Source organism: Malus sylvestris, chromosome 2 (genome assembly GCF_916048215.2).
Source record: "Malus sylvestris chromosome 2, drMalSylv7.2, whole genome shotgun sequence".
NCBI classification, from domain to species: domain Eukaryota; kingdom Viridiplantae; phylum Streptophyta; class Magnoliopsida; order Rosales; family Rosaceae; genus Malus; species Malus sylvestris.
The window spans coordinates 22,875,236-22,901,740 of record NC_062261.1 but is presented as its reverse complement, the minus strand read 5'-3'; the positions used below and the strand labels follow the sequence as shown (position 1 = coordinate 22,901,740).

The 26,505-nt window shown below is 38.1% G+C and overlaps 1 protein-coding gene across 4 annotated transcripts; it reads left to right on the top strand.

The window, feature by feature from the left end:
* The first annotated feature begins 668 nt into the window (after positions 1–668).
* Positions 669–26,248, top strand: LOC126589747 (uncharacterized). Of its 4 annotated transcripts, none has more exons than XM_050255137.1 (51): positions 669–991; positions 2,078–2,375; positions 2,504–2,732; positions 2,835–3,174; positions 3,303–3,416; positions 3,513–3,641; positions 3,736–3,927; positions 4,020–4,214; positions 4,357–4,494; positions 4,581–4,703; positions 4,792–5,039; positions 10,453–10,556; positions 11,198–11,292; positions 11,366–11,605; positions 11,682–11,870; positions 11,977–12,061; positions 12,154–12,221; positions 13,102–13,247; positions 13,375–13,483; positions 13,632–13,778; positions 13,895–13,942; positions 14,015–14,143; positions 14,242–14,478; positions 14,579–14,695; positions 14,815–14,900; positions 14,982–15,087; positions 17,116–17,211; positions 17,504–17,656; positions 18,041–18,214; positions 18,301–18,521; positions 18,620–18,755; positions 18,855–18,959; positions 19,184–19,228; positions 19,435–19,512; positions 19,688–19,804; positions 20,142–20,268; positions 20,355–20,455; positions 20,532–20,669; positions 20,742–20,825; positions 21,216–21,362; positions 21,445–21,576; positions 21,650–21,679; positions 21,772–21,918; positions 22,003–22,064; positions 23,464–23,617; positions 23,702–23,893; positions 23,986–24,090; positions 24,863–24,997; positions 25,327–25,560; positions 25,717–25,821; positions 25,915–26,248. In XM_050255137.1, exons 1-51 carry the CDS (start codon positions 893–895, stop codon positions 26,062–26,064), a joined length of 7,179 nt encoding a protein of 2,392 aa, XP_050111094.1. In that variant the 5' UTR covers positions 669–892; the 3' UTR covers positions 26,065–26,248. The 4 variants fall into 4 exon arrangements, with proteins under 4 accessions (XP_050111094.1, XP_050111112.1, XP_050111103.1 ...); XM_050255155.1 differs by having other exon boundaries at positions 18,834–18,959; positions 21,445–21,513; XM_050255146.1 differs by having other exon boundaries at positions 670–991; positions 11,682–11,834; positions 18,834–18,959.
* Positions 26,249–26,505: the final 257 nt, after the last annotated feature.

Here is a 26,505-nt window from a genome sequence, read left to right as displayed (position 1 = left end):
GTAATTATTTCACAATTGAGTAAAAAACTGAACTTGTCAGACATCAATTTTCGTTCTACTCAAATATAAGTATAAACCAACACCTTTAACTTCATTCTACAAGTTTAAACCAAAGGTGAATAATTAAGAAAAGCATCTTGAACCCTGTTGATTGTTGGGAGAACACTTTGTTATATTGATTTTTAGAACAATGCTACTCTTGAATCATGTATGTTTCTTTCATTGGCAAAAAAATTTGGTTTTTGTATTTTTATTGAGTCTCTCACTCTCATCCAATATTATTAATTTTAATAATATCTTTAATAAAAAAGCAATTAAAATAGAATAGTAATGTAGTTCTAGTCTAAGCAAACACCAAACTGGTAACAATACTATTTTCATTATCCTGCTTCTTAGTCCGATATTATACCAAACGCTTCACTAAGTTAGTCCAGCTTAGTCCCTGAAGCTAGTCCAGTCTGAAATAGTCCGGTGCAACAAACGCACCCTAATAGGATAATATCTAATCCTAGAGAATATTCTAAGATATTTCTATATACACTAAAATTTACATAATCACATTCCTAATCTAGTAGGGTTGCAACACATTTGTTTTTATTCTTATTTTTCTGTATTTTTGTTTTGCCAGTACACGTGGGGCCACCAGAAGGTAGCACCAGTCGATTGGAGAAAGAACCGCAGGTGATGGAGTCGAACTTGAGGGAAGAAGGACCGGGTGTCCGCTACCACTATATTAATCCACACTCAAATTTCAGATCAGACGCCACCAAGCCAACAACTCTCTCCCTCTTTCTCGCTTCTCTCTTCCGTCGACGATTTCTCCGAATTCCCAAACTACCCTTCTTCTTTGCATTCATCTCTCTCTGAACAAGCCCTAGCTTCCGTCGTCGCGATGCTGAAGTTTACGCCGGCCACCGCCAGCCAGATTCGCTTCCTCCTCCAGAGCCTCAACGACGCCAACTCCGACTCCATTCTTCGAGAGCTCTCTCAGGTACTGCCCCCTCCGTTTTCCCTTTTGGGTTTGATTCGCCTTGTTTGCGTACTTAGTTCGAAGCCTAATTTTCTGTAATGTTTTGGTGGTTTGTGGGATTAAGACGAACTTCAATTGCATTTGTGGAGTTTAGTAACTAATATCAGGAGAAATGGTGGAAAACATGATTGGAATATGGCTGTGTTGTTTAATTTGGATCACTCAGTGAGCGTAGCCTTTGATATTTTCGAAGGCGAGCCGCCGTAGTGTGGCTCTGTATGATGGTTGAATGCAGTGTGGAAACTGAAGAAACCCATGTGTTTTTTTTTTTTTTTTTCTGTCGTCGTAAATTTGCGCAAAAGTTGATTTACAAACTGATGGGGCAGCTGGTGTTTCTCAAATTGACATGGCATTGCCACTTATCTGTCACATCGGTTTGTGCCAGTAAATTTATAGTACTACACTTTGCAACCCCGGCAGTAAAGTTTTGTATAAAAGTGTGTTTATTGAGTGGGTTTCCAGACCATGACGAGTTGAATTGGAAGTGGGGAGGTTAAGTAAGGGGAACATGTGAAACGTTGATATCTTTTTTGGTTTTGTGTTGTAAAATATTTGCAGATTGGATTTACTTTATAAATTATCATATTCATTCATTTCTCGACCATGTATTGGGTTGTGGACGACGATTTTAAGGCAATGTCTTCAGCTAACAGCTTTAATATATGAAACCTGAACATTGTTTGGTTTTTTTGGTATAAGATATTTGTTTTTGTGGTTAAGCGAATGGTTGAAACACACACTAAATTAGTAATTACTAGTTTTTCTTGAGATCTCTTTGCTCTATTTTTGAAGTACAGTTTGCAGCAGCTTTAGCTCTTATACATGGCCAATAGAAAGTTAGTGTTTATTTTGAAGCTGGAGGCAAACGTTAAAAATTTGAGTAAATCTTTTGAGATCTTGAGTTATTAGATTATGATCTATTTCTAGGTCTGAACATTTTATGTTGCTGATAAACTAGTAGGCTGGAATAACAGTTTTTTGTATGGAGTTTATCAATCATGATTCTCACTGGATCTCTTGCTGATATAGTCTGTGGTTTCATGGCAGTTTATTGAATATGGAATTGAGGGAAGCATTTTGCTGTTACAGACCTGTCTGGATCATCTCACTAATTACAGAACAGAGTTAAAGAATGCAGCATTGGAGCGGGTTTTTGCCTCAATTTTCAAATCTCTCCTTGATAGACCTAATTTCAGTACGGTGTTTTGTCAGTCCCTAAGAAATACAGAGATTAGCGAAGGAATTCTTGAGAATGTCTCTAATGCATTACACCTGTCTGTATCTGAGAAAACTGGCATTGCTCTTGCGTTGTCAGATTCTGAAAACCTAGACACCAGGATATGTGGTAAAGTCTTGGATAAACTGCGGACTGTTTGGCTGATGTATTTTTTCTCTACAAATTTCTGTTGCAGTGGCAGCATCTTTTCATTTGCAGCCTATTTCAACACAGAACTGATTACTTTTTGTTTCCAGGCAAGAACTTCTGTATGGCTCAGATCCAGAAGTTGTGTGAAAATGCTAATGTTATGAATTCATCTGAGCAAATTCATAACATTGTTATGTTCCTCCACCGGTCTGAGGGCCTTTCCAAGCATGTGGATTCCTTTATGCAGATGTTATCTTTACTGCAGCTGAAAGATGACAGTTTTTCTGTTTTAACTCCATTGCTTTCAGATGAGCTCCGTGATGCCAATTTTTTGAGGTATAGTTATTTTTCTGATTGTCGTTCTGTTACTTGTTTTTCTCTCTCTCTTTGTCATGCCAGAATGCATCCTGAACTCAATAGCATTTATCTTCTGTGCAGCAATGTGGATTTGTTGCATGAAAACGGAGAAAATAATTTTGATGCTATTTTATCTGAAATGGAGAAGGAAATCAGCATGGGAGATATAATGAAGGAATTAGGTTATGGATGCACAGTTGATTCATCTCAGTGCAGCGAGATTTTATCTCTTTTCTTACCTCTCACTGAGATTACTATTTCAAAAATCCTTGGTATGATTGCCTCTACTCATGTTGGTCTTGAGGACAATCAGAATACATTTTCAACGTTCTGGTTGGCGCTTGGTAACAGCACTTTATCCGATCTGCCTATGTTGAACACCTGGAATATTGATGTCCTTGTAGATACAATCATGCAACTTGTAAGTTTACTTCTTATATTCTTACACTTTGTAATTTTTCTTTCCTTTTCTTTTTTGAGTTGTGAGTCTTGTGACTTAGTGAAGGAACTGCAACCCTTTTGTTTTCTAATATAGCATGCTTATTACAGGCTCCCGGCACTAACTGGATACAAGTTATTGAAAATTTGGATCATGAGGGATTCTACATTCCTAATCAGGAGGCTTTCTCTTTTTTCATGTCCGTGTATCAGCATGTGTGTCAGGTATGGTTTGCATTCTTGCATTTTTATAAGATCAGTAATTTGCAAATTGTGATGTTTCTGTCTATCAATCTGTGGTCTCGGGCTTGAGCTGTGCAGGATCCATTCCCCCTCCATGTTATCTGCAGGTCTGTTTGGAAGAATACCGAGGGTCAGTTATCCTTCCTTAAACATGCTATATCAGCACCACCTGAAGTGTTTACCTTTGCCCACTCTGTTAGGCAACTGGTATGAACTAATATTTATCCAGCAATTAACATTTTTCTCTGTGCCCTCATGTTATATTTGTTTGACCTTTATGAATTGTCTATCATCCTTTCAGGCCTATATTGATGCAGTGCATGGCCATAAGCTTCAACTTGGACATGCAAATCATGCATGGTTGAGTCTTGACCTTTTGGATGTACTGTGTCTACTAGCTGAGAGGGGTCATGCTCTTCCTGTTCGATCAATGCTTGAGCATCCTCTTAAACACTGTCCTGAAGTCCTGCTTCTTGGGATGGCCCATACAAATGTACCACTCTGAATTTTTTTTGTGCTTTGTTGTTTTAAACCACCAGTTTCTCCTAGAGCTTTTCTCTTATTAGTTTACATTTGAAATTGCAGACTCTGTATAACCTGCTGCAATATGAAGTGTCTTATACCGTTTTCCCCATGATGGTAAAAAATGCAACGGGCAGTGGCATAATTAACCACCTCTGGCATATTAACACCTCACTGGTGCTGCGGGGATTTATGGATTCTCACAATTGTGATCCAGATAGCATAGCTAGAATATTGGATATCTGTCAAGAGCTAAAGGTAAGCTGCTTGCTCACCAGTTGTCTGTTGCACTTGTTTTTGTGTAATTGAGAAGTAATATGGATATGTGGTTTGTGGGTTCCTTTTTTCCTAATTTTAGTGGAATTGCCATTTATTCTGGTATGTCTTATTTGTTTTGTAGATTCTATCATCTGTCCTAGAGATGATCCCTTCCTCTTTTAGTATCAGACTGGCAGCCCTTGCTTCCAGAAAAGAGCTTGTAGACCTTGAGAAGTGGTTGAGTAATAATTTGAATGCGCATAAGGATATTTTCTTTGAGGTAATGTAACTCTTCTATAAAGTTTAGAAACAATAATATTAGAATCATGAATATAGACGCCTTATAATCATAATGCAAATTTTCAGGAGTGCATAAAGTTCTTGAAGGAGATTCAATTCAGTGGGTCACAGGATTTCTCCACCAGACCTTTCCAACATTCTGGTGCCGTGTCTAATATTTTTGTGGACACTGCTACTATATTCTTGAAGGTTTTACAACTTGGCATGTGATTTTGTTATCTTGGATGTTGCCTCATCATGTATCATGCATAGTTTCACTATCTGTATTTAATTTTAGGTTCTTAAAGCTCATGTTGGCTTGATTGCCTCTAGCCAACTTACTGAGGAGTTGGAAAGGTTGTCTGTAACAATTATGGATTCTAATCCAAGGCTGCAGAATTGTGACCCTACGGAGTCAACTGATGGATATGCAGATGATATTGAAGCTGAAGCAAACTCTTACTTCCATCAAATGTTTTCTGGTCAGTTGACAATTGATTCAATGGTCCAAATGCTTGCCCGATTCAAGGAATCTTCTATAAAAAGGTATGTCTGTTAAAGCCTTTTCATCTGGTTACTTTAATAATATTTCCAACACGTTCTCTCATCTTTTTAAACGTTTACAGTACTACCATGGTGTCAGTCATAAATATGTATCTTCAAAAAGAATCTAAATATGTACTTCACAAAGAATCTAAATATGTATCTTCTGAGTTTCTACTTTTTTTTTTCTATTATGTCTCAATACTCTCAACCACCTTCAACTCAAACCCTTTGCTCAAGTTTGAGAGGCTGAATTGCTTTCTAATAATTTCATCTTCTTACATGCTATACGGATGTAATATTATGTAAAAAAGGTACGTGTGTATTAGGGAGAATGACAAATCATGAAATATAGTTAGTGAAAAATAGTTTGTTACAGCTAAGTGTAGTTAGTTTTATTAGTACCTGTAATTAGTTAAAGTCGTTGAGGGTATTATTGTAACTAGCCTAAGGTAGCTAAGGCTATATATATTCACATCTGTATAACTGAATTATTCATTCAATACAATTGTAAATCTTACAGAGGAAGTTTTCTCTTTCTATATGGTATCTCGCCATTTTGCTTCACAGCATTGACCTTCGCTTCCGTTCGTCAACTCGATCGATTTCTGATCGATTTCTTACCTTCTTTGATCTTTGTCTTCGATCTTTCTTGAATCTTGATCGCTGCAAGAAATGGCTGCTCAATCTGCATCGCCACCGACTGGGTCGTCTTTTCCGATCATCTCTCCTTCGGTCCAAAACCTTAATTCCTCTTCTAATCCTAGTCCTCTGAATTTGAATACCTCTCTTACGATTCACAACATCGGTAGTATGGTGCTGATCAAGCTGAAAAGGTCCAATTATCTGCCATGGTGCGCTCTGTTTGCTCCCATTTTCCGGCGATACAAACTCCTTGGGATTATTGATGGTACTGAGATCTGTCCTTCGCCATACTTGCCCGATTGATCGCTGAACCCTGCCTTCGAGGATTGGTATGAAAAAGATCAAAATCTCTTGATCTGGCTTAATTCTACTTTATCTGAAGAGATCATTCCTTTCACAGTCGGGGTTTCCTCTTCTCGTGAGCTCTGGTTGAAATTAGAACAGCGTTTTGGTGGAATTTTGGAGGCTCATGTTCACCAACTGCGATCGAGGCTTCAATCAATTCAGAAAGGTTCTCAGTTCATCTCTGAATATCTTCAACAAATCAAGGAAATTGCTGATTCCTTGCAAGCTGCTGGTGCTTCAATCTCCGAGCGTGACCTAATTGCTGCCACCCTACATGGATTGCCTGATGAATTCGAATCCTTTATTGATTCCATTATTCTCCGATTATCTTCTACCTCTCTTGATGAACTACATGGCCTCGTACTCACCAAAGAGTTGTCTATGGCTCGTCGCAAGACTGTTTCTTCATCCTCTGCAACTAAGCTGTTCCAAGCCTTCTCTGTGCAATCTCAGCCTCCTCTGCTGCCTACTCCATCTGGATTTGCTGCTCAGAACCAACCTCTTCACTCTGCTTCTCGATTTAACTCAAGTCAGGGTAAGCCATATTGAAGTAATTTCTCCTCCAATCGCAGTAATTTCTCCTCCAATCGCAGCTTCCATAATAATTGTGGTACTTCACCAATCGTGGAAATCGGAATTATCAAGGCTCTCGCAATTATCAAAGTTCTTCTACTTTCAAAGTTCCCTGTCAGATCTGTGGTTCAACCAGTCATGAGGCCATTGACTGCTTTGATCGTATGAATCCGGACATTTGTGGTCGCATTCCTCTGGCTAAACTTGCTGCTATGTGTGTGCATCATTCAGCGAAATCCTCTCAGCCATGGTTAATTGATTCTGGCACAACCTCTCACATCACTAATGATGTAGCCAATATCTCTTCTCCTACTCCTTACACTGGAGAGGACAAAGTGTATATTGGAAATGGTAAAGGCTTATCTTTTCATAATACTGGTTCATCTTCTCTGCAGACTTCTCATACCTCTTTTAAGCTGAGCAATGTTTTACATGTACTCTTCATGAAACATAATCTCTTATCTGCTTATCAATTTCTTAAGGATAACAACTGTTCATTGACTCTTGACCGCTATGGATCCATTGTCAAGGATCGCATGTCGGGGAAGACGCTTTTGCAAGGACCTGTTAAAGATGGTTTCTATCCTTTACAAGGTTCTATCAGCTCTTCTTCTCCACCTTCAGCTTTTTTCAGCATTAAAGCACCTGTCACAGTTTGGCACAAGCGCTTAGGACATCCTTCCTCCTCAATTTTCAGAAGGGTCTTATCTACCAATAATCTTGCATTGCAAGGCAAGCAAACTGGTGATTTTTTCTGCTCAGATTGTGCACTTGCTAAGAACCACAAGCTTCCTTTTGGAGTGGCTTCTTCATCAACAACTCAAAGTCTTCAACTTCTGCATTGTGACCTATGGGGACCTGCCTCTGTCACATCTAATAGCGGTCTCAAATATTACTTACTTCTTGTTGATGACTTTAGCAAATATAGTTGGTTTTTCCCATTGAAGTCCAAGTCTGATGTATTTTCTACCTTTGTTACTTTCAAAAACTATGTAGAAAACTTCAGTGGCAATAAAATCAAGATTCTTCGTTCCGATCAGGGGGTGAATTCACTAATAACTCTCTTGCTTCATTTCTTCGTGAACATGGTATATTACATCAGTTTAGTTGTCCTCATACTCTTGAACAAAATGGCTGTGCAGAGAGGAAACATAGACATCTTGTTGAGACAGCTAGAACATTACTTGTTGCTTCTCTTGTTCCTCATATTTTTTGGGTTGAAGCATTCTCCACTGCTTTATATCTTATTAATACACTTCCTATTTCTGGATTAACAAAGTCACCGTGGGAACTTCTCTTCAAACATCATCTAGATTACTCAAAACTGAAAGTCTTTGGCTGTCAATGTTATCCGTGGCTTAAACCGTACATTCCCAGTAAATTGGATGCCAAGAGTAAAAGTTGTGTGTTTTTTGGGATATAGTCTTCAACATAAAGGCTATAGGTGTCTTGATCTCATTACAAATCGCATCTACATATCAAGACATGTTGTCTTTGATGAAAACTCTTATCCATTTCAGTCACTGCAGATTCCAAGTTTATCTTCCGAGAGTTCATCTTCACCATATTTGGATCTTCATTTCCACAAGCACTTCTCAAGTTCTCCTACTGCAAGTACTTCTTCAGCACCACCGTGTTCCTCTGCTCCTACCTCTATTACTCCAATCTCCACTTCAACTCAGCATTCTTCATGTCATCAGACAGTGGATACTTCTCCAAGTTCTTCCAGTTCTGTCTCTATCCCAAGACTCCTGTCTCTTGCCTCTTCAGCCAAGTCATTTACCTATTTTTGCGAATACACATCCTATGATTACAAGATCTAAAGCTGGAATTGTCAAGTCTAGAGCTTATGCAGCCACCAAACATCCACTTCCCGTTGATCTTGACTTTGTTCCCAGTACATATTTGCAAGCATCAAAACATGCTCATTGGAGAGCTGCAATGCAAGCTGAGTATAACGCTTTAATGACCACTGGCACTTGGTCTCTTGTTCCATCTCATTCTTCTCAGAATGTTGTTGGTTGTAAATGGGTTTTCCGGATCAAGAAAAATCCTGATGGCACCATTGACAGACACAAAGCCTGTCTCGTAGCCAAGGGCTTTCATCAACAAGAAGGAGTGGATTTTCAGGAAACGTTTAGTCCTGTTGCTAAACCGGTTACCATTTGGATTCTTCTTACACTTGCTGTCCAACATAATTGGTTTTTGAAGCAATTAGACATCAGCAATGCCTTTCTTCATGGCGATCTAAAAGAGGATGTTTATATGCAACAACCTCCTGGTTTTGTTGATCCTAACTCTCCCAGTTTTGTTTGCAAGCTGCAGAAATCCATATATGGTCTTAAACAAGCTCCTTGAGCTTGGTTTGATAAATTGTTCCAAGCTCTTCGTACACTTGGTTTTCATCAATCACAATCGGATGCTTCCTTATTTGTTCTCAATGGTCCTCAATTGGTTATTGTCCTTGTCTATGTCGATGACATTTTAGTCACTGGGCCTAACTCTCAGCTCTGTCAACAGTTTATCCAGCAACTTAGCACTCAGTTTCGAGTTAAAGATCTTGGTCCTCTACACTATTTCTTGGGGTTGGAAGTACACCGATCTACAAAGGTATCTTCCTGCATTAGACCAAGTACCTCCTTGATCTTCTTAAGAAAACAAACATGGAGGGTGCAAAACCTTGTTGCACTCCTCTTGGTTCTCAGAAACTGGATCACAATGGGCCTCTCTTATCCAATCCTACTGAATATCGTTCTATAGTTGGTGGGTTACAATATCTTACTTGGACTCGACAGGATCTTGCTTTTGCTGTCAATCAAATTTGTCAATTTATGCATGCTCCACGAGAACATCTTCAAGCAGCAAAACGAGTCCTCAGATTTCTCAAAGGTTCTATTTCTCATGGTTTATGGTTCACTAAGGGTCCTATCACTCTTTGAGCATACTCTGATGCTGATTGGGCAGGCTGTCCCTTTGATAGGCGCTCTACTAGTGGATATTGTGTATTTCTTGGCCCTAATCTCATTAGTTGGAGTGCTAAGAAACAAAGCACTGTTGCTCGTTCCTATACGGAAGCTGAATATCGGTCTTTAGCCCACACTGCTGCAGAAATTACTTGGGTGTGCAAAATCCTAAAGGATCTTCATTTTCCTCTACCCCAATTGCCTACACTCTGGTGTGATAATCTCTCAGCTATCTCTTTAGCTTCTAATCCTATTTTTCATGCTCGAACCAAGCATGTTGAGCTTGATTATCACTACATCCGGGAGCTAGTCCTCACAAATCTCATCAAAGTTCACTATGTTTGCAGTGAAGACCAATTGGCTGATCTTCACACCAAGTCTTTGTCTAAAAGTCGGTTTTCTTCCTTGTGTTCCAAGCTTCCCATTGGAATCCTCTTTGATTCCTCCTTGAGCTTGAGGGGGTGTATTAGGGAGAATGACCAATCATGAAATATAGTTAGTGAAAAATAGTTTGTTACAGCTAAGTGTAGTTAGTTTTATTAGTACCTGTAATTAGTTAAAGTAGTTGAGGGTATTATTGTAACTAGCCTAAGGTAGCTAAGGCTATATATATTCACATCTGTGTAACTGAATTATTCATTCAATACAATTGTAAATCTTACAGAGGAAGTTTTCTCTTTCTATAGTGTGAACTCAAACTTTTAACATGATGTAAAAGATTATAAAGGGATTGCTTTAGAAGGGGTTGGTTTTATTTTGGCACTTGATATTCTCCTGTGTGTCAAGGGAAGGGATATAGACTCCATACTGGAATTTTCTGACACTACTTGTGTTTATACTACCTTTGAATTGAGATTTAATTAAGAAGCCTGTGCTGCATGAATTGACAGGGAACAGTCAATTTTTGAGTGCATGATTGCAAATCTGTTTGAAGAATATAGATTTTTCCCCAAGTATCCTGAAAGACAGCTCAAAATTGCTGCAGTTCTGTTTGGTGAGTTTTGTTCCAAGTTTTGCTGTCAATGACTTGCATGTCCAAATCATATATCTAGCAAACCTTGGAACTTTTGTTTGTGTATTGTAAAGAATAATGCAAAACAGAGTTCAGTAAAATAATTTTGGTTGAGATGAAGGATTATTTTTAGGTAGGCACATGCATCTATATGTATGTTTTTCTGGTATGTGGATGTATGAGAAGCAGTAAGAATAAACTATTTATATATATTTTATATCTTGTAGTTTTATATTTTGTGGTCTTGATGAGCATTATTTGGCATATTTATAGCATGCACTTTCATCCAAACAAACAAATAAACAGAGCATGCACTTGTTAATAATTTAACTAGATGTGATTTTGGTTATTTTATGCATTCTTGTGTATATGTGTGGAGAAAATCATAAGATTTGTGTTTGTTTGTAATTTGATGTTCTTTTCTGCTGTGCATTCCCTTATGTATTATTTATTTGTTTATTTATTTTTTTATAAAATTGTTGTGAATATGCTTCTTCTGTAGACCTTTTCTTTTATTTTTATTTAATTATGTGTCTTAGTATGCTATTATTTGTTCTGGGGTATGCCTGTTTTGTACTTCAACTGTCAATGTTTGTAAGCAATTTTTCATAATCATATTTCAGGCTCTGTCATCAAACACCAGCTTGTAACTCATCTGACTCTTGGGATCGCTCTGCGTGGTGTTTTAGATGCATTGCGCAAACCTGCGGATTCAAAAGTTTGTACCTTTTTTCATTGAATACTCATCATGTTTTCCTATTATGATTTGCTGATTGTCTCTCTACTTGCAGATGTTTGTGTTTGGAACTAAGGCCTTGGAGCAGTTTGTGGATCGTCTGATTGAGTGGCCTCAGTATTGCAATCATATTCTTCAAATATCCCATCTGCAGAGTACTCATTCAGAGCTTGTGGCTTTCATTGAACAGGCTCTTGCCAGGATTTCATTAGGCCATTTAGATTCAGATGGAAGTAACCATGCTTCCGCTGCTCATCACCATGGTCCCAGTCAAGCTACCCCAGGAAATGTAGAGGTAGGTGGTGTAGGCGGATTGGTAGAGCTACTCTATTGTTGTCTATTTCTTCTTATATGCTAAATCATTTTTGCAGTTAAATGGCTCTACCATCTTACATACCGGGCAACAACTTTCTTCACCACTCCAGCTTCAACAGAGACATGAAAGTTCTCTTGATGACCATCATAAAGCCTCAAATTCATCAAATGACATAAAGCCACCTTTATCTTCTGCAGTGCAACCTCCGGTTGGTCCTGTTGACGATCCTCCTAGTATTCAGAAGGCATGCTTGTTTTGTTTTTCTAAAAGGGGGGTTGGGACTAGATGCTATCAGCTCAGTATGTCATGAAATTTTGATTCCCTTACATTTTTTTTACTGAAACTTGCAGTCACAAAGTGCACTCGGTGCTCCAGCAATGTTGTCTTCTGCTTCCCCTGGTTTTGTTCGTCCTTCTCGAGGAGTTACTTCTACCAGTAATTTTCAACTTTATCTCCAAGCCATTGATTTTTAATTAAATATTTATTATCTTGATGTATGTGACAATAACTATGCAATATGAATGCAGGGTTTGGCTCTGCTTTGAATATTGAAACATTAGTTGCTGCTGCCGAGAAAAGAGATACTCCCATTGAGGTATTGTGTTCCATCTTAGAGGTCTCTAATTCCTGCAATTGTTGATGTCTGTTCTTCATTGTCACCTGCCTGGCGTGGATCGTTGCAGTCAGATTCCTATTACTTAAGTGGAACACAACTTCACTTGGTTGAATTGTTTTTTAGCTTCTATAGCAGTATCTGTTTGACAAAGCTTATTACCATACTTGTTTGATATTACTATATTTGGATAAGTGAACTTCTTGCACCAGTATTCATATCAGCTCTTATGGACTGATTGGCCTATGTGGGACTCGAGTGGGATGATATTTTGTTTTTCGTACTGCAATTATCCATTCGTAATATTGTTATTGGTTTTCTTTTCTCTCGTTCTCCAGTTTGAATTCTCTTGCTTAAGATTAGCTCTCATGAGCATGTGCCGATTTGCCTGTGTGCGTGATGTGAGTGGTATCTCTATTAGGCAATGGATCTGATTTGTGGGTCCAGTGTATCCTTTAACAAGATCGTTTCAGCAATCACTGGATAAATCTGTATCTGATTTCTGGTTTAAAAAATTGGACTTCCTCTTTATTAACAAGGTGCTTTGCTTCTTCACCCTTTGTTCCCTTGCATAAGTATTTGTGCTTTGCCCATCTTGACTTCGATGAACATCAAAGATGCTACTCGCGGTACTCATATATATCTTTTGTTTATGACTTGACGGGGTATAGAACAGAGAGAGAGGTTTCTTTGTTTCATTATCTCATATTTATTCTGCATAATCCTCCTATGTTTTTGAGAAGTTCTTAATTTTCTGAAGTTAATGTTATGTTAGAGTTTTGCAGTATCTGGGTGATGTATCCGGGCTGTCCATATTATAAGATTCTGAGTTTAATGCTTATGGGTGTTTTTTCTTGCACAGGCTCCAGCATCAGAGATTCAGGACAAGATATCATTTATAATTAATAATATTTCAGTTGCCAATGTTGAAGCTAAGTCAAAGGAGTTTGCTGAAATAATGAAAGAGCAGTACCATCCTTGGTTTGCGCAGTATATGGTTATGAAAAGGTAAGACACTTTCTTGTGATATATAAAGATAATTTTTGTTTTTATTTTCCTCTGTTCTTTTTTGTACTTAGATTGTCTCTGCTTTCGTGATTGTCCTAACTTGTGCATCAACCTAACCTCTTGGCAGGGCAAGCATTGAGCCGAATTTTCATGATTTGTACCTGAAATTTCTGGACAAAGTTAATTCTAAGTGTTTGAATAAGGAGATTGTTCAAGCCACTTACGAGAACTGCAAGGTATTTTTTTTTTGTTTTTTTTTGTCTTTTCTTATTGTGTCTTTTCCTTTTGTGGTTGGTGCAAGGTTTCATGTTTTACGTGTGTGGTATTTGCACATTTGAGTATGGTTATGTGGCAGTATTATTTAATGCCTGTGCATTCTCTCAGGTTCTTCTTGGATCTGAGCTTATAAAATCAAGCTCAGAAGAGCGTTCATTGTTAAAAAATTTAGGCAGCTGGCTTGGGAAACTTACAATTGGAAGGAATCAAGTCTTAAGGGCTCGGGAAATAGATCCCAAATCTTTGATTATAGAGGTAATAGTTTGATCAATATTATTTTCGTTGAACTGTGGCATAAGACTTGTGCTACCTATTAAATGGTTATCATTTGGTTTATGGTAATGGATCCCTCCTTTACCTCCTCTCTGCAGGCATATGAAAAGGGGTTGATGATTGCAGTTATACCCTTTACTTCAAAGGTATAGTTATGGTTGTTTTGCTTTCTTTTTCTCTGACCTAAGATGTATGAAGACCTTACGCTTTTGCTGCAGATTCTGGAGCCATGCCAAAGTAGCTTGGCATATCAGCCACCAAATCCTTGGACAATGGGTATTCTTGGATTACTTGCTGAGATATATTCAATGCCAAACTTGAAAATGAACCTGAAGTTTGATATTGAGGTATCGTATGTTGGTTTTTCGTTTTGCTACTAGACAGCTTGACCTCTGTAGTATTGTTATACCATTTATGTTTATACCTTATTATTTTGGAATTGCAGGTTCTATTCAAGAATCTTGGTGTGGATTTGAAGGAGATATCCCCAAGTTCTCTTCTCAAGGACCGGAACAGAGAACTTGAAGGGAATCCTGATTTCTCTAACAAAGATATTGGATCATCCCAACCACAGATGGTTGCTGATGTGAAATCCGGAATGTTATCTCCGCTAAATCAGGTTGAACTACCCGTTGAGGTTGCTCCATCTAATTCTGGAAGCCATACACATCTACTATCTCAGGTTTGTTTCCAGTTGTTGAAGAATTCAAATCTTTTGGGTGATATCAGTTGTGGGACACATTTTCTTATTAGCTTGACATTTTGGTGTATCATCTATCTAGTATGCGCCCCCTGTTCATATTTCAACTGGCACCTTAATTGAGGATGAAAAGCTGTTGCCTGATCAGATTCCTGCTCAAGGACTGTTACAAGCTACTCCATCCCAGTCACCATTCTCTGTTAGTCAGATGCAGTTCAACGTTTTGTTTTTGTTTGAGATGTTTGTCTGCGTGTGAGATGTTTTTGTTAGTTTTCGTCCCTTGATCCTCTTCTTGGCTGGATCTCCGGTCTTTTGCAGGTTCCCACACCAATATCTAATATTGCAACTCACGTGGTTATCAACCCGAAACTCAGTGCTTTGGGATTGCACTTGCATTTTCAGAGGTTCTATGATACTCCTTTCTTACATATTATGTTAGACAGTTCTTTGGTAGAATCACTCATTTTTCTTTTCACATATTGCAGGGTGGTTCCGATTGCAATGGACAGAGCTATCAAAGAGATAGTATCTGGTATCGTTCAGCGCAGTGTTTCTATAGCTACTCAGACAACTAAAGAACTTGTCTTAAAGGTAAGTTAACTCATATTTTGAGGTTTTAATTTTCGTTACTGTTAGCCACTGTTTTATCTTTAATGCTGTGTTATATTTAAAATTTTCTCATCTTCGTGTAATATTTCTTGTCCTGGATTGCTCTTTGATGACTCCGACTCTTTGCCCCCTTTGCATATTATAGCTTTTATGGCATCCCTCTCATCTAGTCCATCTTGTCATGCGTGCTTACTTGTATTGATATCCGAGTTGCGGTAGCACTTTTTATATGCTGATTTTTGAGTACCAAGTGTATGTTTCTGTTCTGTAAAGAATAGTGGGCCTAGTTCAATAACTTTTTTTTGTCTTCATATGGGGTTGCTATTCTGTGATTGCTATTTTGTTCGCATTGCATTGCTCCTCATGCTTTAGTCTGTATTAATGGGGTTGAGGTCAGTTCAATCAAGAGTTGACATTGATGTTGATTTACCACTCCAATATGTCTCATACACCCATCAGGCTTGAATAGAACATTTATAGGTGTTTCTATTTCTTTCACTCGATTTTTTTTTCTTTATTGTTAAGATTAGTGTCACACTTCCTACATCAAAATATTAATAAACTAACTATTTGGGAAAACCTTACCTCACCTCTATGTTTCCATGTCATGTGATGATGTGAGGCACCAAGTTGTGAGAAAATTTGTGCTGTAAATCATTTTTATATGTTGGATGCAATGTTTTAAAGAACTCGCCTCAGGGTGCGCCTAGGGCGCCCTTGAGGCTGGGCGGTGAGGCAAACGCCTCTGTTTTGCTGGAGTAGGCGAAATGCTTCGCCAAAGATGCCAAGGTGGGTCCAGGCGCCTTGTCTGCCCCTGTTTTTTTTTTTTTTTTTTTTTTTTGATATTTTAAAAACCATCCAAACCCAAAACGACGCCGTTTGGGTAAGGATTTTCAGTTTTAAACATCCTCTTCATACCATACCTTCGATCGCCTTTGTCTGCCTCTGCCTTCTTCGCTTTCTTGCTTCTTCTCCCACACGCCAGAAGCCCAGAACAGAGAACACAGCCGCTGCTTGGAGCAGCACCGGTCGCCACGCCGCCGCTTGGAGCAGCACCATCGCCATGCTGCCGCTTGGAGCAGCACCGTCGCCATGCCGCCATCACCCTGCTGCCGTCACCCCAGCGTCAGCAAGATCCCATAGGTTAGGGTTTCTGAAATTCTGAAAAAGTTAGGGATTTAGTTTTCTGGGAAAGGTTTTCTGGGGAAGAGCTCTGCCTCTGCATGCTGCCTTGTTTGTAGAAATGTTTGAATAGTTGGTATTAGATAGAAAACAGAAAGTGTAGATAAGGGGATAACAGTGGAAGGTGCTAGTAGTTCAGAAAGTGTAGAGGGGTTAATAGACAGAAAAGTATATCCAGCTCCTTACTTTAAACTAAAGCCACAATAAACTTATAGGTTGCCTTGGGATTTGTCTTTTACACATTGACCACAAATATAAATTGCGGACAAGCCTCTGCGTACTACTTATAGGTTGGGGTTTGTCACGATAATGTTAATTAATTGAATACTTTGCTCCACTACTTGCACAAACTGTTTATTAACCGTTAAGTATTATTTTTTGAATGAATAATTGAGAATGGATGTTTATTTTACGTAGTATTATTTTTTATACAATTATATGTATAATATATAAAACATATATAAAAAGGTCGTACCCAGTGCACAAGGCTCCCGTTTTACGCAGGGTCTGGGAGAGGTGAATGTCGGCTAGCCTTACCTCCATTTATAAAAAAAAAATTAATCTCGTAAGGCTTCGCCTCATGCCTACGCCGGGCTTCGCCTCGGACTCCTTGCCCACGCCTCACGCTTTTAATACATTGGTTGGATGTCAAAAATAAGAATTGTAATGTAGATCTTATTCATCTCTCTTACCCTGCTCTATTATCATTCCCTGCATTGTTGCTATGGGTTGTGTTTGGGGTTACATTTCTGTAGTGAGATTCGTGGGAAGGCTTGGTTAGAATAGAAACTAATTCATCCACATCTCCTCAATTACTTGTGGTGGCAGGATTATGCCATGGAATCTGATGAGACAAGAATATTATATGCAGCTCACTTGATGGTTGCAAGTTTGGCAGGAAGTCTAGCTCATGTAACTTGCAAGGTATTTCCTCTTACAGTAAATTTCTTGGGATTCTTTTGGTAAAATTTAGTGTGTATCCTACCTGTTTTATAGGGTATTTTTACCCATGTTATAAGTTGGGCACATTTGTAACACCTTTTGGCATGCTACGTGATGCATCTTATATTCTTATACAAAGAACAATTCCTACTTTCCTATTATTTTTCTGACGATGTATTCTTCCCTGCTGTAAACTTCTTTGGTGGGCCCTTTTTTTGGTGAATGACCTTTTATGTCCTGGTGTTCATCTTTGGTTTGCATTGTCTTGAAGCAGGAACCCTTGCGTACTTCTATATCAACTCAGCTGCGAAATTCCCTTCAGGGATCAAACATTCCAAATGATCATCTGGAACATGCTGTACAACTTGTTACTAATGACAATCTGGATCTTGGCTGTGCAATCATTGAACAGGCTGCTACTGATAAGGTCTGGTTTGATGAATGAATGCTTTATATGATAAGTATATATGCTATGGAATTCCGTGTTATTGTTTGTTTAGTGTTGGCTCTGTATGTGATGATTTATTATGGTGGCAAGATGTCAAACCACTATTCAAATATTTTTCTGTTGCTCAGTATTGGGTGAATTTGTGTTTGAAAGCATTTCTCACCACTTGCTGGGTAAATGGAAAGGGAGAAATATTTTTAAGAATTATATGTTAATGGAAGTTTTCTTTGGGAATTATTAAAAAGTCAATTTAGATAAACATAGTTACTAATAATTTTATAATTAAACAAAATCGTTCATATTTACAGAAAAAACGTGGAAATTGAAATATTCTTTTGTTAACTACTGTCTAATTGTTTGCAGGCATTACAAACAATTGATGGAGAAATAGCTCAACAACTGTCATTAAGAAGGAAGAGGGAAGGTGCGGGTACAACATTTTTTGATGCTAACATGTATACACAAAGTGGCAGTGTGCCTGAGTCCCTTCGCCCTAAACCTGGTCATTTGTCCATTTCTCAACAACGAGTTTATGAGGTGATTGCTATTTTTTTTAGTATAGTCTGGTGCTTATATGAATGGTTAGTAATTTCATTTCTTCTTACCACCCGTCTATCATGTAGGACTTCGTGCGGCTTCCCTGGCAAAACCAGTCTAGCCAGAATTCACATGTTCTTCCTGCTAGTACTGCAGCTCCATCTGCAAGTGCTGGTCTAAATAGCATATTTGGTTCAGCCTCGGTTCAACTTAACACAGGCTACTCAGCAGGTCCTGGAAGCAAGTTTGATGTTGTTTCTCGTCCACTGGATGAGGCAGTTGAACCCAATCCAGCTCTGCATTCAAGGTTTCTTTTTATTAGATTTTATATTTTGTTAGTTCTTTGGTTTATATACTTGGAAGTATTAATTGCTTGAATGTTTATAATACGGTGTGATGTTTCAGTGCATCATCTATTTGTGTTGGAGCGGGTGATGGTGTTTCCCAGCATAGTTCTGAGAATGATTCTGTCATTGGTTCATTTCTTTCTGCTGCTTCTGCCCCAGAGCTGCAGTCAGTAGAGTCGTCTGATGCTATAAAGGTTGAAAGTTTTTACATGATTGTACAATGCGTAAGTTGCATTTTTTGTTATTTTCTCATACTTGCATTTTGATTCTAGGAATCTGGAATTTCTTCACAGCCGCTACCTTCATCTACTGCAACTGAACTTCTGGCATGCAACATCTCAGAACCTTCTCTTAATACGAGGGATGCATTGGATAAATACCAGATTGTTTCACAAAAGGTTGAAAATCGCACCTATGTGGCTCCTTTCTTTCTCATATGCCTTATCGTTGAGTCCTGAACTTTCTGATGTCTGTCTGGTTCTTATTTATCTAGGGAATGAATTCTTATTATATTCTTTATGGATGTCTTTTTTGGTTCAATTTTTTTTATTTTGAGTGTTAATGAATTAATAAAAATGTAAAACTTTTCTTAGCTTGACATATGTTCTGTTTATATATTCAGCTTGAAGCTTTGGTGACCAACGATGCTAAAGAGTCAGAAATTCAGGTATCGTATACGTTCTTCCTTGTGTTATATATTGCCTCCAAATTGTGAACTTGAAAGATATTCTCGATATGCATCTAATTTGAACTAGATTGGTAGTATTTGCCTTTCTGTACTTGTACATACATTATACATATTTACATGTATGCATACATTGGCGTACATATTTCACACGAGTTGAGTGTTCGTTGACTTATATGTCTATCCAGGGAGTAATTGGTGAAGTTCCTGAGATTATACTCAGATGTGTTAGTCGAGATGAGGCTGCCTTGGCTGTGGCTCAAAAGGTCAGTGCTACCCTTCATGTGAAGCTTTAGTTATTTGTTTAAATAGTTAATCACTGCAGTTAACTTGGATGCTCTTGTAGTTTTCTCTGTTGATGTCAACAAAATTGCTTTAATTAACCCTAGGAAGAAAATTTATCTTTCTGATAACTGATGCTTGTTTTTAATCTTGATACAGGTTTTCAAGGGTTTATACGAGAATGCATCGAACCATACTCACGTCAGTGCTCATATTGCAATGCTGACAGCTATTCGTGATGTTTGCAAACTTGTTGTTAAGGAGCTCACTAGTTGGGTATGAGCTATTGTACTTGTGTTCTGAGATAACTATTGTTGACTGGAAAGCTTCTTATCTTCTTTTAAAACTGATCTATTTATTGTTTTGGGTTTGGGATCCTATTGGGTTACCAAATTTTCTTGTTATAATTTGTTTGCCTTGATGATCTTTAAATATTTGGTCACATTTTATCTTTTCTAGTTGAGCAAAACTTTATAAATTTCTGAGTTTTCATTTGTAGGTTATGTCACCTTTGTATTAGTTAGAAACTTACAAACTCGTGATAGATATTGTTCCGAGGCTTCTGGCCTTCACGTTTTCCCATTATAATCTGTTGGTTTGCAACTTCTTGCAGGTTATTTATTCTGATGAAGAGCGGAAGTTTAACAAAGATATTACTGTTGGCCTTATTCACAGTGAATTACTAAATCTTGCAGAGTACAATGTTCAAATGGCAAAACTCATTGATGGGGGCAGAAATAGTAAGTTAAATGGCTGTGTTGTATACTGAATCACTGATTAATACTACTAGAGTTGTTGTAACTCACCAATTTCTTAAAATATGCAGAGCCTGCAACTGAATTTTCAATTTCCCTTCTCCAATCTTTGGTGATTGAAGAATCTAAAGTTATATCAGAACTTCAAAATCTTGTTGACACATTGGCAAAGGTTTGTTTAAAAGAAAAAATATATTGTTGGTGTTTATTTTAAGTACTGTCCATTTACCTCTTCTGCTGATACACAGCTCGCTGCAAAGCCTGGATTTCCTGAGTCGCTACAGCAGCTGGTTGAAATGGTAAAGTATCCTGCTTCTACTGTGGGTGCTCCGTCTGCTATTAATGTAGGAAAAGAGGACAAGGGAAGAATATCTAAGGATAAAAAGGTCGGTGGAGATTTCTTTATTATCTGTGTATTTTTTCCAGCGCCAACTGATATTTTGCTTTGGTTGTAACAGGCTTCTGTTCACTCTCCGGTGAGCAGGGAAGACTTTAGTAATGTGGAGTCTGTCGAACCAGATCCTCCTGGATTCCGTGAGCAGGTATCTGTACACAATTATTTACATTCATAAGCCTCACATTGTTAGATTATAAGGATATTAAATAGAAATATTAGTTGCAATGTATATTTACAGAAGAATGCCTATTTTTGCATGTTTCTTTTATTATTATTTTAATTTTTTTCTGGGAGTGGGAATGCTGTTCTCCTGTTGCTTTTTTCCTTTTACATAGTCTGTCACATTATTGCTTGATACATATCCTTGGGAGACTGAGCATTTGAAATTGAAAAGAGGGGGAGGATCTATATTTTAGGTGGATAAATGAATGAGATCTTAGATAATTTTGTGAGTACAAATGTAATTTTATCTGTATATGGAGTGGTACATACAATGTTTCTCTTAAGTGGTTGGACTTCTCTGGATATCTTGTAGGTGTCAATGCTGTTTGCAGAGTGGTACCGGATTTGTGAACTTCCTGGTGCAAATGATGCAGCTTATACCCATTTTATCTTGCAGCTACATCAAAATGGTCTGCTGAAAGGGGATGATATGACAGACCGGTTTTTCCGTGTCCTCACAGTGAGTTCTCAATTCCAAAATTGGTTTGCTTTCAGAATGATACTTAGTGATATAAAACATATTTTCTTTTACTCCTTTTCAGGAGCTATCTGTTGCACATTGCCTGTCTTCTGAGATGACAATTCCCGGGACACTGCAAACACCTCAACAAGTGCCGAATTTCTCCTTCCTTGCTATTGATATCTATGCTAAACTTGTTTTCTTAATTTTGAAGGTAATTATTCCTTTGTGAATATGTTTTATGATTCCTGGACCTAATTTTAACTATGGATTGTCTGTTGGTGCAGGGATCAAATAAACTATTTCTCTTGTCCAAGGTGAGCACAAAGCAATTTTTGGTTTGATTGAGTCTTTTTTTTTTTTTTATTAGTCAATAACTCTTGTGGCTGATTGTTTGACACTTTGGCAGATTTTAGCAGTCATAGTGAGATTCATTCAAAAGGATGCAGAGGAGAAAAAAGGATCTTTCAACCCAAGACCGTATTTTAGATTGATTGTTAACTGGCTTCTAGACCTTGGTTCTTTGGATCCTGTGATTGATGGTGCTAACTTTCAGGTCAGGACCTCTGGGGTCTCTTTTGGCTTTGATTTGTCCTTTTTGCCTCTGTTGAATCAATAATGTTGGTTATCTATGTTGCAGATATTGACAGCATTTGCAAATGCATTTCATGCTTTGCAGCCCCTTAAGGTTCCTACATTCAGGTTAGCGTCAGTCATATTCTTTACTGTTTCTTCATTGGTAGGAAATGAAATGTGAGTTGTTATGATAAGGAATTGTAGCTTATATGGTTGAAGTGGTATATATATGTTTTTTGGTTTTGTGATTATGAACTTCTAGGCTGTTACTGATTATGATCAGTGTTTTAAAAAACTCTACCTCGGGGCACGCCTAGGCGGCCTTGGAGGCGGGGCGGCAGCAATTTACCTCTGTTTTCTGGGAGCAGGCGGAAACTCTCCTAGGCTTCGTCAGAGCGTGCCTAGGCGGCCAATGGAAACTCTCCTAGGCTTCGTCAGAGCGTGCCTAGGCGGCCAATGCACGCCTAAGGTGTTTGATTGCGCATTCCCAGTACCCTTCAGCGACCCAAATCTTGCTTGATATTTGAAGTTTTCTGGAAACCTGGTTCTGTTTCTGGGTTGCAGCGGTGTCTTCACGAAGAAGACAACTGCGTGAAGAAGAATGGTTGTTTTTTTTATTTTTTTTTATGAAAACTTTGCCCTAAACGACACCGTTTTGGCCGCCTTTTAATGTTTTTAATGACTTGACCCAAAATGATGTCCATTTGGCCCAAGTCTTTATTTTTATTTTTTTTAATATAGGAACATTTGGTCCCCATGTATCAGCAACAAGCAACCCAATCACAGGAGGTCTCCTCCTCCTTCCCCACCCAATACCCTTCACCCAATCCCTCACTTTAAATTCTCAATCCCAATCCTATATTTCAATTTTACTCCAATCTCATACCTCAATTTGTTTCAAAATTCTCCACACCACCAAGTTTTTTAGTATTCTATTTTAATTGGTCACTGGTAGTTTGGCTACTTGTTTGATTGTTGAAGTTGATTAATTTGCTACTTGTTTGATTGTTGAAGTTGATTAATTTGTTTTACAAGTATTGTATTATATATATATATATATATATATATAATTTTAGGTCCTCGCCTACGCCTTCCCCTTTTAATACATTGATTATGATTGGATGACACTGTTGGAATTTTATTTAATTGGGGATTGGCCGTCGAGTTAATTTTGGACTGTCCCTTGTAACTAGTCCATGGGTGTCTCTTCTTGATCCGTATATAGAAATTGCAAAACTTTGTTATCTACCATCTTTTCCTCAATTTTGGTTTTATAGCTGAGAATAGGGTAAAACTATAAGATTAATATGGACTTTGTGTATTCACATTCTTGTTTGTATAGATAGCTGAGAATATGGTAAAATTATGCTACAATTACCGTATTCTCTCTGTTCTTTCCTCTATTGCTTATGTAACATTCTTGTTTGTAAACAAGTTAGATACGAGGATTTATGTAATAGACTTTGTGATCTTAATATTCCTTGGAACTGCGTGCATTCCAATTTTGAGAATTTATTTTTATCAGCTTTGCATGGCTTGAGTTGGTGAGTCATAGGAGTTTCATGCCAAAAATGCTTGCTGGAAATGGCCAGAAGGGTTGGCCCTATATCCAACGTTTGCTGGTACATTTGTTTCAATTCATGGAGCCATTTTTGAGGAATGCTGAACTTGGAGTCCCGGTCTGCCTCTTTACTCTGTTGGATTTCATTGTTTACAGCATGCCATCTGTCTCATAGGATTTTCTTTTATTTTTATCCATGCAGGTGCATTTCCTGTATAAAGGCACACTTAGGGTGCTGCTAGTGCTACTCCATGACTTTCCAGAGTTCCTTTGTGATTATCATTTTACGTTCTGTGATGTAATTCCTCCAAGCTGCATTCAAATGCGAAATATCATCCTCAGTGCATTTCCCCGTAATATGAGGCTACCAGATCCATCTACTCCCAACTTAAAGGTGGCTGATGATCTTGCGTATTTACTTTGTATTTTGTAACATTGTTAGGTTATGAAAAGTGATCTGGTGGGGACTGGTTGGTATATATGCAGATTGATTTGCTCGCTGAAATCAGTCAGTCTCCACGTATTCTCTCTGAGGTTGATGCAGCTCTAAAAGCGAAGCAGATGAAAGCTGATGTGGATGAGTACCTCAAGGTATGCAGACTTTTTGGCAGTAATCTTATACTATTTCATTCTTCATCTGCTAATTTGGTTTGACATTCTTGTGTGGACATTCTTGATTTGCCTTCTGGTGCTGCCTTTCTATTCTCTATTATAGATCTCTAATATTTAAAGAAATGTAAAATGAGTATGAAAGTGGAGGAAAAGTGAACATTAAACATGACCTAATAGCCATGTTGATTTTTTGGATCCAGATCTAAATGCCCACTTAACCAACCTGTCTGTCACACCCCTGACTCAGAGTTGGTGGAAAAATAACCCTGTGCTGGGTGCATGAGCTAAAAATTAAATAATGAATAAAAAAATAGAAAATGGGTGAAAAATAAATTCCTCTCATAAAAAAGTCAAGAATCTTTACAGAGCCAAAATAAATAAACAAATTCTAGCCTTACATATAGTACGATCTCATCCTGCCTATCTTTTTCACTATCTAGTTCATAAACCTGCACAACAATAGAGCAGTGAGATTTAACAGCTTAGTAGGAACATAACCTTAGAACAGTAAATTGACAATGCTAATTAAGTATCATGGAATAATCTAATCAAACATGATACATTATCTATAGCAATGCATGAATGCTCATTTTGTACTTATACCACTTGATCATCCCAAATTTTCCCTTTTGTTAGTCTTCTGCCTAAACTCTTCGTCGTCAGTTTTCTAGATTACACAGTGGGTTCCCATCGTGGTTTTCCTGTTAAAATATTTTATCATGCTTAAACATTGTTTCGAAATACTTTGCAGACAAGGCAACAGGGTTCTTCATTTCTGACTGAACTGAAGCAAAAGTTGCTCCTTTTACCAAGTGAAGCTGCCTCAGCTGGTACCCGTTACAATGTACCCCTGATCAACTCCCTTGTGCTTTATGTTGGGATGCAGGTACTTTTTCTTATGCTGGATTTTGCTGCGAGATCCAACTGTTCTAATGCTTTTTTGTTTATCATCAGTACTTGTTATGTAATCCATTGCTTTTGATAAGGTGTTCACTCCTAAAAAAATTCACTAATTGTTTGCAAGATTTCTTGATTTCCATGTTCTAGTTAATTATGACTGTTGTGCTTCACAAAGTGGGAGTAAGGATGAAGTGGGGACATAATTTTACAAGTCCGAAATCTGAAGACCTTCATGACTATATCTGTAATAAGAGATGGTCTTGACTTGAGTAGAACGGACAGTTGGGTGCTTATATTTTGGGTTTCATTTTACAGGCTATCCAGCAGCTTCAGGCTAGAACGCCTCAAGCGCAATCTACCCAAACTGTTCCATTGGCTGTCTATTTGGTGGGTGCTGCTTTGGATATTTTTCAGACTTTGATGGTGGACCTAGATACTGAAGGGCGCTACCTTTTCCTAAATGCGATTGCAAACCAACTGCGTTATCCAAACACCCATACCCATTACTTTTCCTTCATTGTTCTGTACTTGTTTGCCGATTCAAACCAGGTGAGACAACGTAGATGCTTCACATTTGCTCTATGATAGTCGTCTATTCTTTTTGTTGATGGGAGAATTTATTTATTTTAACGCATGTTTTTGGATTGTTTTTACATCGATTAAGATTGAGCTGCATCTTCTAACTGTCGACATTTTTTACTTCAGCATGAAATTATCCAGGAGCAAATCACAAGGGTATTGTTGGAACGTCTGATTGTTAACCGACCTCATCCATGGGGTCTTCTGATTACCTTCATTGAGCTTATCAAGGTAACTTCCTGTCCTTCCAAAACGATAAATCAAAAGAAAGTCAGTTTGGCAGTCTGCAAATTTATTCTAAATCGCTATTTAATAATTTTTCAGAATCCGAGATACCAGTTCTGGAACCGAGCATTCATCAGATGTGCACCGGAGATTGAAAAACTTTTCGAATCTGTCTCAAGGTCTTGTGGCGGTCCAAAACCTGTGGACGAAAGTATGGTCTCAGGTTGGGTATCGGAGAGTGCCCACTAATTATTAGCATGGCCGAAAGACAAGATTTGTATTTTTTTCGACTGTAATGAGCAGCAAGTTGCATCTGCAACTGCAATGTTTTAGGTGTTCAATCCCCATGCGATTGTATTTGCTTATTTTGTATTTTGTATTTTAGAAGTGTTGTAATTAAATATTTACCTAAATTGTAAATTGATTGTCAGTCTCTCTCTCTCTCTCTCTCTCTCTTAATTGGCAGCCATAGATCAGCAAAATTTCAGATTGAATGTTTCCAACAATGATGGACCAGCATATCATATGCCGCATATGAGATCTCGTGATCATTTTTACAAACTAAATGTAGATCAACTTTTGGGTGTTCAGCGTTTAGGAGATTTGGATCCAAGGTTGACAGTTCGGATGCGTTTAAGCAGGTTGGCTATGTAGGATTTAGGGTTTGTAAGCGATGGTGTAGTGGGTTCC